At 34.3% G+C, this 13,461-nt stretch overlaps 1 protein-coding gene across 12 annotated transcripts in view; it reads left to right on the top strand.

The window, feature by feature from the left end:
• Positions 1-13,461, top strand: part of LOC136409743 (agrin-like) — a 185,450-nt gene that overhangs the window by 53,676 nt on the left and 118,313 nt on the right. For 7 of the 12 annotated variants that reach the window (XM_066391461.1, XM_066391452.1, XM_066391458.1 and 4 more), the window contains exon 1: positions 9,452-9,604. The exons of 1 other annotated variant lie outside the window; for it this stretch is intronic. Coding sequence is in view for 3 of the 11 variants with exons in the window: in XM_066391456.1 (XP_066247553.1) it covers positions 4,032-4,082 (51 nt within the window). In the remaining 8 variants the exon portion in view is untranslated. Of the gene's footprint in view, positions 1-4,031; positions 4,083-9,451; positions 9,605-13,461 lie in introns of those variants that run through there. 4 more of the 12 variants (XM_066391456.1, XM_066391454.1, XM_066391460.1 and 1 more) reach the window with 2 other exon arrangements.

Below are 13,461 nucleotides of genomic sequence, written 5' to 3'. Positions count from 1 at the left end.
AGGTATCGGGAAACTGTCATTTATTAAGTCAGTCAAACGACTGCTAAAAATTCGATATACACGCCATTTCAGTTTCGGTCAAGCTTGGGCATTTAGAGCACGCCTTCTTGAAGGATAGCACGACAGACGAGTATAATTGCGTCCGGACGTGATCTGAGTTAATCGGAAGTAGAATAAGAATAGGCAACTACGGTTAAGTCTTGCAGCAATAACCCAACTGACGATTTTAAAATTTTCATTTGGTACACTCATTAATTACCTGGCCTTTCCGTTCCGATCTGTGTTTCAAATTAGTAGAAAAGTTTGTGGTCAGTTCAGGTTGTTAATGGGAAGTTGTACGGGGTGTCAGTACATGAAACAGAACCCGATTTGATGTAGTACTTCCTATGATTTTCAGTTGTGGATGTTAATAGTATAATTAGAGAGGTTCGTGTCGCTCTGGGGTATTGTAGCGTCTCAAGTAGGAAAATAGCTTGTTCCGAATAATTTATGGTCGAAAATCCTTTAATGAGTGAGGAGTTGTCCTAAATTATCATCTCTAAACCGAAAATTTTAATTAAACAATTTTTCCACGATCTCGGTGCGGCAATGACTCGGCAAGATTATCGTTCTGTCAGACGTTTTATATCTAACTGACCCGGAAAACAGATATTCAATTATTGGAATACCACCACATTCCCAAATTCTGAGGTTGATAAATTTCGCCCCAATTTACACGGAATATTGATAATTTAGATAATCTTCCTGCGTAGCGTTTAGAATTTTAATAACCATCTGAAGGATTTCCAAGGCTTTAATTCCCATCAATCTTAACTGAGTAAATATTGATATATCCATCACTTCCCAGTTTAATAAAACACAAATTCCAATTAGACAGATCGTTTTATTTTAATTGTATTTCCTCGAGCACCCTTTCGGTTGTGCCTTTTAATTTATGATATTTATAGCTGGGCCCAAAGCCGGTGGAGTTGATTTCAAATCCGAAATTTACTGGCGACGCTTAAATCTCGATCTGACGCAACAAAACAATGCAAATTGCCCTAAGAGTGAAACTGGCAGAAATTCGTAAAGGACTAATCTTGTGCCTTATTCCGTACGCGTAATTGCGGGCTTTACCTCTCGGTCTGGCTACGAATTATATAAATGTTGAAATAGACCAAAACTTGTGACATTCTGTCTAATTAGCTAGATGAAAAGGATCATTTGTTCGTATGGTTTTCAAGTGTGGATTTGTATCGTGTCAAATTACTATAATCGCGAAGATAAGCCACCATATGTTGGCTTAGCTCGGTTCTCTAAATATTATGCTTACCTCTAATATTAGAAGCAGTCATGACCTTGAAATGAATATGTTTTTCAGACAACCCATTATGAAAATAAACTAACACACGGAGACAACAAATGCTAATACACGCGTGTGTTAGGAAAAACAAATGAACAACGGAAAGAGTGTCTTAAGCAATTAGGCGGCAGCGACTTAGCGATTAGTCAGTATATCTCAAAAGCATGGCCTATTAGGTCGTTATGGAACATGCGCAAATCTGTTTTGATCAAATTGCAGTAGTGTCGGATTTCCAATACGATGACCCGGGTTCGAGTCCTAATCGATTAAACTTTTTTTAATTAATATTTTTGTATATGGTCCATGGTCATGGTAAATAGTGTATATAACGTGCAAGAAAGTTTTAGAGCGCACTCGTCTCTATTGTCGTCCTCGTCTGCACTTCGTGTGCTACATTTCACGCTCTTGCGTTAAGAGTTATTTTTTTCACTTGTCATGGAAACAACCACTGCCTGACCTCAGTGCCCAGCCATAGTTGTAATGTCTCCTTTAGCTTTCGGGATTCTGGGTAACTTTAATAACGATTTTAAAGATTTTAAGCGTAGCTCCAAGTTTATCTTATAATGCATTTCCAAAGCTTCATACCGATAAAGGACTTAGCCTGGGTTAATATAGGATCCAAATCAGGCAATTTAAGGGAAAAGCAGCGCATCGAATGTTTCGAAACTTTTGAGAAAATTTCCAAAGGGGTGAAGTACTTTGTTTTTGCTTCCCGCTTGTCAAATTGTTAGGGGCGATATTTCATGACCGATTGCCCTAAATATTAGCACGTTCGAGGTTTCGAAAGTGCCTCAAAACGAAAGCCATTCAAACTCCCAGCAAACACAAAACTACGGGTCTTCTGCATTAAAGATGCAGCGCGACTTGTGCAGCAAAAAGGGTAACGAGCCGTTAAATCGCCGTGCTACCATACGCCGGTACACGGTGGTATTGCAAAATGCCAGAAGTAGACCTGCTTATGTCAACGAAGTACTGTTTTTATTGGTATATGTGTGAGAAGTATATCATGATCAGCTAAATGTTATTCAACCGCACAGTAAGTACGAATGGTGAATTATTTGGCTCGTTGAGGCTAAACACAAAGACAAGAAAGACGATATGCAAAAGAGAAAGTACATCCCAACAAATAATAAAGCGTTGGTCCTGCGCATTAAATGTACAGGACGACTTGTAATAGACCGCCTATCCTGTGCTACAAAACTTGTAACAGACCGTTATCAGTAGATATGTTCGGGCGGTCGTTAAATCGCCGTGCTGCGATACGCCAATATTTAATCGCTGAATTGTGTCTGTTAGTAGTATATCGCCATAAGCCTATAAAACATTAATTATTGTTACTGTTATTTTTGCACCCCGTAATTTCGTTTCTTTCGTTTCCCTCAACACTGAAATTGTTTTGCCGCATATCGTGTAATAAGCTGGCATGAATATTTCGATATAACCCTAATCAATAGATTATTATACAAAATATTTACAGGCCATACACAAGTGAGTAGGCACAATCTACATGCTCAGGTAGAATATAGTTGGCCTTTGTTTCGCTGTATAGGCGTTTCAATACTACCGTGAATTTGTGTTTGCTGGGCTGGATTTTTAACGCTCCAGGACCTCAACTGTAGTTTTCAAACTTTGAACGACGATAGCCCGGGAACCCGTGGGGCAATTACTTTAAATAAGAGCTCAAATTAATCGCCTCCATGAGCTCTATAAGTTTAAGTAAACCCAGCCGCAAAATCTTATTTAGTTTCTGTGATAGGTACTGGGACATTTTGATTCCCAGTTTCACTATGTTGAAACATTTTCAATGATCCAGGATCTCAACTAAGGTATTTAGGTCCAATATAGGATTCATGTCAGTCCATTAAATCGAGAAACAGCATCTGAAAAATTCAAAATTTAACCTGTAAATTTCCAAAGGGGAGCGCTAATATCTCGGGAATTCGTAAGCAATTTCCTCAAATAATAACTTAAATTGGTCCCTTCTCCGAGATATGATTACTTTGACCACTGTTTTTGGGAGCTTAAAATTGTCTCAAGCTACATTTTTAAGATTTCTGTGTATATCGGGTTCTAATATCGCTTTAGTTCTGAAACTAGGGGGCTGTTTTGTACAACCACTCCGTATATGAATTATAAAATATGTACGACTTAACTGAATTTGTAGGTTATTTTTGACATACATTTCCGTAAATATATACACCTCAATTTAACATATTTATTGTCCCCGAATTCATTCATCCTTATGTAAATTCATCGGGAAAACTTGCGGTAACATTTAGCCCGGAATGCTCGGTATTGACTCCCAAAAGGTTGTTGAAAGTTATTAAATTCTCTAGATTTTCTTTGTAAAGAAATTCGGTTAATAGATTGTTCCTATTCCCACAGTTTCTCTGTTTCATTTAGAAACAATATTAGACATCGCCTGGGAACAAAAACTTGAAACAAAGTCGTGGATTAAACCAGCTTTTCCACTTTAGGGTCCAATAAATGAACTGCTGTAGCCTGATTGTGCCCAAAAGCACTGAAACTCCCTCCCTGAAGACACATATGCTTAGAAACTGAAGGTGATAATAATTCATTTTAGTTAGTTAACATAAGTCTTATTTTGGTTGTCAGTAAGTGCCTTGTGAGCATGCGCCAGGAAACTATCTGACACGGCTGTCGAGTAAGCAATATATTTTTGTTTCAGATGAGAAAGTTCTTAACTTGGAAGTGAAGACCTACGTTCAGGACGTTGTGGGTAAGTTAAAACCCTATTAAATTTAATTCGATTTCAACTCTTCAGTCAACTTAATCCCGCTGGTACAAAGTTTAAAATTCATTTTTCCCCTTGAGTGGCTAACCAGCGGTTATTTGCATTTATCAAATTTGGCTTTTTTAGGCTTGTAGCGACACAATTGTAATTAGTTTGTGCCTGACTTTTAATCTTTGCGATTGCATCGACCGCCAGAACATTATAAAATAATAGTCCCAACCCGACGTAATTAGTAGGAATTCATTTTCGGTCAAAGCTGAATGCACAAATTAAGCAATGTTCTGTGGAATTGAGCAATTCAAGAACCGATTAAGTAAATTGAATTGGGGAAAAACGATATTGAGGCGATCGGCTTATCGCAATCATCAGTTCTTTAACAAACAACAACAGTTAGGTATACCCTGAAACCGAAGCTTCTGAAAGAAACCGTGGTTCAATAGCTTTGTCATATTGATTTCTGGTGGTTTTATTTCTTGGCAAGTTGTTTGTTTACATAGCAAACATGCCAGTTGGTTAGTCGGGGAAGCGTTTAATAACTGAGCTTCAATAAGACCACTACGACGCCGTCTTATATTGAATTTTAAGCTCTTTTGTTTGCTCAACTAGGGTTAGCGCAACTTTAAAGAGTACGATACACATCTATTGTTAAATATTTCTTGCTGAGATATCAATTGCTAAAACCCCTGCAACTTAATGACTGTTAATGATGTGTTATTTTCAGCCGGCACATTGCCTAGTCGAAGAGCTTTTTACGTCTTTTCCCTAATAATTCTTGAAACGCAAATAAGAGGTATTAGAGACGGATGTTCTCGCTTAGGTCATAAATTAAATAGAATGGCGCACCAGCAAGCCAGCAATGACGCCGCAAGGTTTTGCTACACAAATAATCCTTGTATAGGCCTTAACCGGTGCTTCTTGGTTTATGTTAATATAAGGTCGGGAAAATTGCATTTTCGTGTAGACTCCAAACCTAGGCTTAGTTATCTTCAATATTTAATATCGAGTGGCTTTTAGTAGTTTTTAATATAAAAAGATTAGTATGGGGGTAGTTCTCGAATGAAGGCATGCAGAAACGCAAAATCAACCCAGAGAATCGCTCTAATCCCGTACATTTGGAATTCGGCATAGCACAGCCTCAGAGGCGAAAACCGAATTCCAGTCAAACAGGAAATTCCTTAGCTGGTTTCAACATTAGTCGGTCCCGTTTCCACTCATATAGAGAAATTGGTCAGTCCTAAACCGAATGCGTACTTCATTAGGGCGAATGGAGTCAATTAAATATCAGTGACGGAGGCCTAACCTCTGAAACAATACCTTACTAAATGAAAATTCCTCACCGCGCTTATAGTTTTCATTATAATTATAGAATTGTTGAAGCACCATGCTATAGTTATTTGTGTTAATTGCTTTATAATTGTTACTTGAAGCCGAGCTTTCAAACATATCGATGAATATAATATACCTACTCAAAAGGAGCACAGGCATTATTTTTCGGCATTATTTACCCAAACATGACATACATTTCTTTGTAATAGAAACTATTTTATTAGTGATTTCGAACACAGTGGAATTAAATCGATATCAAATCACCATGAGGCAACCATCGATCGAGGGACTTATTGTAACCTGATTAAAATCACAAACAAATACATCTGTATTATTGTTTCTTAATCATTTAAGTGGGACAAAATTGATTATTAAATAGGATATTAACATAATGTGTGACAGTAAAACAATAGAAATTAAATATTCGTACATTTTATACGAATTTTTTAGAACAGAAACGAACAAGAAAAAATGCGGGTCCGTATTATTTTAGCCCAACAAAAATTAATTATTTCTTTTTTTTTTAAATGAGTTCTTTGATATTGTAATACGTGATTCTTTGCAAAAAATTGCAGATTTGCTTCTTTTTTTTTCATTATTTTTCATTATTTTTCATATAAGTATTTGTAGTATCTGCAAGCTTTCAGGACCGTGGAGTGAATTGGGGTACTGGGTGGGGTAAAATAAATCAAAATCATAGTTGGATAATGAATAAATCATGTAATGAAACTAACCTAACTTAACCTAACCGTAACCAAACCCACCAAATCCTAAACTAAACCAACCAAACCATTCTTACACAAATAAAAATAATAAAAAATATTGTTTAAATTTTTTATTATTTGGTTGGTGTTGTAAAAAAAGAAAAAAATCAGCATTTTTCTGCAAAGGATCACGCATTACAATATCAAAGAAGTCATTTTTTCAAAAAAGAAATGATTAATTTTTATTGGGCTGAAGTGATATATGGACCCAAAAATGCTAATCAGTTTCTTGATTTTTTTTGAAAAGTATGCTTTTTAATTTCAATTTTGATTTGCCTTTGTAAATGTTTTCACCATTTTACTGTATTGATATACATCCCAGTTTTACATCAACGTAAAATTTTCTCCATTTCGAAGAAAAATCCACAGCACAGTGGCATTTAAATAGATTTTTTCATCCAATTTAAAAAAAAAAGGTATCCACCATAGTGAAAAGTGTGAATTTCTATTTAAAGAGACAACGATGGTTTATTTTTGAGGGAAAATTCTATTAAGTTTTAGAATTTTTTTTAGCTTTATATTGATGCTCGATAGGATGGCAGAAGATAGAAAAGGTCTAGAAGAAAATTTCTTCTAGAATTCGCAGGTATGTAGACTAAACATTAATTAAAATACATTTTTAGTGCTGTACAGAGTAAAAAAAAATGCAACGTAAAAATGTAAAACTTTAACCAACAACATTTCATATCTACTGTAAATCTTGAAATGTAGTTGTAATATCATCTAACAAGAGACTTGGTCAATATCTCGGAGCATGTTCAGCATTATTTGTTTTTCTGCCCGAGAAAAAAGTTACAGAATATTTCCAAATAAAATGTAAAATAAGCGACGCGTAGTATTGATTAAAACTATTAAATGATATTTTATTCCAAATGAAGAGAGAGCCATATTAAATGATTAAATACCAACTAAGTTGGGAATGAATTAACACATGACTTAACGTTCATTTTTTACTAATTGAGCTTTGGCTGAAAGCTGCCGAGGCAAAACATAGATTATAGCTCTATTTCACTGATTTTTTATTCAGGTCGGTTTTAGAATCAGTCCATCGTCGCATTCTCGTTGTAATGTCGTTTAATAGCCTTGGTCGATATTTTGGGACTTGTTCAGCGGTTTTTTGTTTTTTACCCGAGGAAAAATTTACAAGGCAATTTCAAAAAGTTCTTTTTGATTTGTTGCTCTATACAGTGAGTGTTTGTTATACGATTTTAATGAGATAAACTCTAAACGCTCACTGAATACAAATTCATTGGCGTAGAGTTGTAGTGCATAAAATTCTGCTTCGGCATGTTTTACCAACGTGGAAAACAACTTAATAGAAAATATTGTTTAATCATCTGTTAATTGGTCCTCAAGTTAGTTGCCTTCACTTCAGAATTTTTAATAAAATGTAATTTAGCCGGTTTGGTTAATATCGTGCAACGGTTGTGGCGAATTTTAATTTTTTGGCTTGCAAAAGAAGATACTGGTGATTTAAAAAAATATATGTTTATGGAAGAAACGTAGAAGGCTTTCGATACATTAGAACGTTTGTTAAACTTTTAAAGTCTTGATAAATTATTTAGTTTTTGATTGTTCATTTAACTTCTTACAGTCATTTAAATCGGCATTATAAAACTCTCCATCTGAAGAAAAATTCGATATGGTAAAATGATACATTTTGTGTCATAATAATGTAGTTAAAGTTATTAATGCAAGTCGCATATATGAAGGTGTTTACCTTCAAAGAATACCATCAGACCATGAATTCAGATTGAAATCAGACCGATACAAAGTAACAAACCACAACATATACTGTAGCGAAAAACAATAAGAGCATGTTATCTGTTACTGAAAATACCGAAAATCGCTTCACAAAATTGAACTTACTGAAGGTATTTCAAAATCAGTAGTTAGGTTTGTTTTACACAAATAAAGATTTTAACGTGTTAATTAAAAAAACATTAACATTTAAATTTAGAACTTGTCAATGATTTCAACCTAGAGGTGACGAAAGGCAAAGAATATTTTGCGAATGATACAATTGGAATGTGTGAAGAAAAGGCACACCTTTGAAGCATTCTTGGCCCGCCTGTTCTCTGGACATCACCCCGTTTGATTTTTTTGGGGGGGAGGGCTAGGTCAAAAATCATGTTTATCGACATACATTTGAGATAGATGAAAAATTAGGAAGGATAGTTCTTAAAACTTTTAAAACCATTATGCCAAAAATGTTGCTTAAAGTTTTAATTGCGGCACTCAAGAGATGTTGTTTGTGCTTTGAAAATAATAAACACTTGTTTGAACAATTTTTGTAATTTAGCTAATGTACGACCAGGTCAAAAATAAGCTGTGTCACTTTTGTGGCGTTAACAACCCGTAGGTAAATTAAGCAGGCACGTAAAATAATAAAAAGTAACAAAAAACCAAAACATTGCGTAAATTACGAAATATGATATGTATGTGATTCAATTTATAATAAAAAGTTGTCATAAGGTCGATCAAAAACTTACCAGATCCATATTTAGAAAAAAAGCATATAAAAAACCGCAATGGGAACGTCATTTTGGTTTTCATTTTCCTCTTGTCACAACTTGAGAAAAAATTAAAAAGGAATATGAAAATTTTGGTTTTTCCCAACCAAGTCTACATTTGTTACTGTTTACGAGATTATCATGCTGCACATCTTTCTTTTGAAAACACCGTATATCAAGTTAGTTTTTTAGAAAAAAATATTATAATTCAAACTGACTGTCATTATATGATGAATTTTTCCTCAATAAATAGTAGAAGTATTTATGTGACACGCGAATTCGCATCATTATAAGAATAGAAAAAAACTTTAAAGTGATTGATATTTTCATTTAAAAAGTAATAAAATCGCCGCGTCTTGTAACTTCTGTTCTGACCAAACTGCAACGCAAAACCTCTGTTGCCAATTTCCTATTCCTAGTAGGGAAAAATAGTTTTAAATAAGGTTATTTGTCAAAACTACTGAGTCTGGATATAAATTAATACAGAACCCATATTGATCTTTGATTGTCCTGTTATATTGCCTTATTTGAAGTGCAATAAACAAGCCTATTCAATATAAGCGATACCATAATAGAGGCGGTACAAGAACGTGCTTAGAAATACAGCTTAATTCCGGACAATAGGGAAGCAGGTGATCGGGAGGCCGAGTGACCAGCAGGACACCGTCTTGTGAATGCGCTCCCCACCATCGCCGTTTCAGGACTAGTCCTGTAGTCCTTCGTCCAACGCAAGCCGACAGTTGAACGTAGGCTGCAGGACTCAGGCGACAATCCTGTTGCAAATCCTGTAGCGCTCCCGGCGCGAAAACACGTGTTTCCATCCGTCGGTGTTCGGTGTGGAATTAGCACTAGTTCCGCTAAATATTTTCCGGAATGATTTTCCTGCCAAAGTAGTTATTGTTAGGTGAGTTTTTCGGCTGTTGAACCCCAAAACGCTGATTGTGCACTTTGAAACGTGCGGGATAGAAAAAAAAAGCGAAAAATCAATCAAAACTTTTTTAGCCCTGGTTAGCTTTATACGATCGGAAGTGCTTCAAAGTTTTATGAGTGTGCTTCTGAAAGGCTCTTATGTATATTTCTGGATTACGGCTTCAGAAAGTGATTGTCGTTTATAGCCAGATGTCAAGAACAAAAGTTTCTGCTCTTCGTAAATTTTTCCCTAGTATGAATGAGTGAAACAACAATGGTGGCATGAACTGTGAAACGCGATACTTTGCTGCTAATTGACTTTGACTCGAATTTAATCAATTTACAGGGATCATGTTCTTTATTGTTTACCTTTCAGTTTCACCAGTGAAACCATAGAAAATAAGCTTATGTCCAAGCTGTAGAGCGGATATCAATGGCAATTTGCAGCACCCCACTTTCTCCACAGTTAGTTTTTAACTTACGCGCTTGGTAAGGCAAATTTATGCAAAAATTATGCAAAAGATTGAGTGATTGAACCGTCACACAATAGCCCTAATTGTATTTAATTTTTGAAGCAAATTTGTTTATATAATAAAGCAGTATAAATAGAGACGCCGGGAACAACGGAATGGTAACAAATTTTAAGTATTGCGTGCCTAGGGCAAATATTTATTTCCATTCGAGGCGGTTTTCTTATGTTAAATCTCCCAAACAGCGTGTTCAGAGATAGAGGGCTGATTTCAAATACAAATTAGGAATATCTAGATCAAAAATAAAAGAAGAGAAATTTCAATTTCATGTATGCCCTCATAAATAACTGGGTAAATGTCTATTGAACTATCGAGTAAACAAAGAGCTATTGCAAACAAAAGTATCTGGTAGAGCCTGATATACACCGCCTTAATCAAAAATAAATGAAATCGTCTACCCTGATTTATTGATAGGCATAGCTGTAATTTATTATTTAAACACACGCATATGTGAAACCTAGTTATAGGTCATTTACAACAACCACTCTTTGTTAGAGAAAATTGCCGACTATTAATATAATTAGATACTTCTAAAATTGGTAACGAATTAATTGCAGAATTCTTCATGTTATACTATTATTTTCTAAATTAAAAAATATCGTATTAATTTAATTATTACCGTGCGTTTTACGGTTAAAGGTCCTGGAAACCAAAGCACACCCATCTACTCCAATCCTCCTTATATGTAGAGAGTGGAAAATAGGTCTACAAGATCGTTAATGCTTCAAAAACTGTTTGACCTAACACGTATGATGTAAAGGAAGTTAGAAATTTGATTCAAGGAACAGCATACACACTAGTTATTAGTAGTTAACTAGTTATTACTAGTAGGAAACTTTGTTATTTCAAATGGAACAGTCTATATACAATGTGTTCCAAATCGGTGATAAATGTAGTGGGATGTTGGAAACTGTAGGAAGTACAAAAAGAGTTAAACGAACAAAGTTTTAGAGATTTTTTTGCGAAACTGTTATACGTTGAAAAAATTGCTTTAGCTTACCATTCTTCCAAAACGTGGAATAATAGCAAACACTGCTTATTTAACCTTTTTCCAGTTTTTAAAATAAGTCAAAAATGACTTTGAAAATAAAAATCCTTTTGCGTAGAATGAATAGAATGCATAGAACGCACATGTTAAAAAATAATGTATTGTTACTCGTTTCCAAGTTACATGGGGCGACTTCGTAAATTTTTATGAACGCCAGTTTGTTTTTTTTTTAAGTGCCTAAAAAACCTTTACAGTTTAAACACAACATCAATTTTACACTTTAAAACATGATAATGATAATGGTATCAACAAGGAACGATGTCTTTGTTGATACGATAAAAGGGTGTCTCAGCCCTTTCAGAAAAGGCGAAAAATCAAGTTAGTGTTAATAAAAATTCACGAAAAGCCCTTTCCTTCTACTGTGAGTATATTTTTCATATTACACACAAACCGGCATGTCAGCAAAGTTTTAAAATTTAAAAGTTGAATTTTTTAAAACCCAGCATTAAAATAATAACGAAGTGTTTCTTGATGGTATGTAAAAGATGTTATGCCACTGATAAATTACTTATTTACCCTAAAGTAGACATTTTTGTTAAATGCTGGATTTTTAATCATAAACTAACTCTCCTATATGATGATATTGATTTCAGTACTATTGTAAAATACAGAGTATCCCAGAAAAGACATAAACTAAAGTATATCACAAATTTCTTAATTAAAATTAGGCATATTTAACTCGATTTCCTATAAGAGTGTGCGGAGATGTGAGATAAGACTTTAATGTTGATTAAAAAAGTTGTTTTATGTTTGTATTAGTATATTGAGGAGTACTACAATATGTAACGCTGCTACATAAGTTTCCTAACTATCACGGGTGTCGCAAATGTTATTCACTCACGGCGAAAATTAATAGTTACTATTTTCATGAAGTAGAAATTGGTTTTTTTGTCTTTAGCCAATATTACTAATATTTGTTATGTATTGCATTATCCATGTCAAAGAGATATGCGTTATATTTTCAGTAGCGATTAACAGCAAATTACTCTGTGCCCGAATATCAATTTTTTATGAGTTTTCGAGTCACTGTTAAATAAACCGGGAAATATATACATATATGTATACACAGATCGGAAAATTTAAGGATATTTTTAAAAAACCATAAAACTGATAATTTATTAATATGATGATAATTATGAATAAATCAATATATTTTAGAAATTTATCAACAAAAACTTAGTTTTGTTGTATATTAAATATTTTATAACGCTATAATTGCACAACATTGTTTTCTAATTAATTTCAAAAGAACTTCAATCTACTTATAAAAATATCTCTAGATATTTCCGATGTGTATATGTACCTTCTGATGATGAAAAAATATACCTACAGACTTTTTTAACTTTAAATGATAATTTTGGAGTAACTAAAACCATTCATTTTCCTCATATGCCTGAAAGAAAATATTTTGTCTGTTTTAGAAAAAAATTGCCCATGTTGCTATTGGTCGTAATATGCTATTATATCTGATTATTTCAATGAATTTTTCCTTGGAAAATTCCAATAAAAGAGTAAACTTCATATTTAATCTATAATATTTTTCGATAAAGAAAGCGTGTCTAGACTTTCCAAAGCCATTCGATCCAGTTATTTTCCGGAACCCCGTACGTCAAAGAGTTGGCCATTTTGTGACATCAAAAATACTTCCGTGAAAGCTGTTTAGTAAGCTTAGGCACGTTCCCGTCAGATTGTTTTAAAGTAAAGAAGCCTAAACTTCAAAATTGGGCAAAACTTTCGTGGGAATAAAAAATGTATTAAAAGGAGTGTAGCTTCTTGGATATATAAACGCAAGGAAAAGTTTCAAGGCTCAAATGTATAAAGACATAAGTAGCCTGTTGGTTTTAAAAAGCCTGCTGGTTTTGAAATTGTTTTGTCCTCCCTGTGGGTTCTGAAAGCAATAAAATCCCAAAGGGGAAACTTTCATACTCAAGTTTCCCTTAAAGACAAAAGAATAGTTTCTCCTAAAACATTTGCTTTTCTCTATACACTCTAATGACAGCCCTAGGAAGGATTTTTATCCGCAGGAAAGAGGCTTTTATAAGGTGACCAGACGGCCTACAAATTTAAACCCGCAGTGGGGCCGTTTTATAGTTATGTGTCACGATATACCGCTATATACGCGTGTAAAATATTTGCTTCAAATGATATATCTCTGTTTGGAAAAAATATTTCGAAATCAAAGGGTTTCATGATAATATATTATTTTGCTTTAGCTATGCGAGCACATCTGAATCTATTGCTTAATTGAATGTGTACACCCTGTGTCCTTGATAA

The sequence above is a fragment of the Euwallacea similis genome, chromosome 6, assembly GCF_039881205.1.
Source record: "Euwallacea similis isolate ESF13 chromosome 6, ESF131.1, whole genome shotgun sequence".
In the NCBI taxonomy this organism is placed as follows: Eukaryota; Metazoa; Arthropoda; class Insecta; order Coleoptera; family Curculionidae; genus Euwallacea; species Euwallacea similis.
Note: the sequence above shows the minus strand (reverse complement) of the source record. Positions and strands in the feature narration are given on the sequence as shown.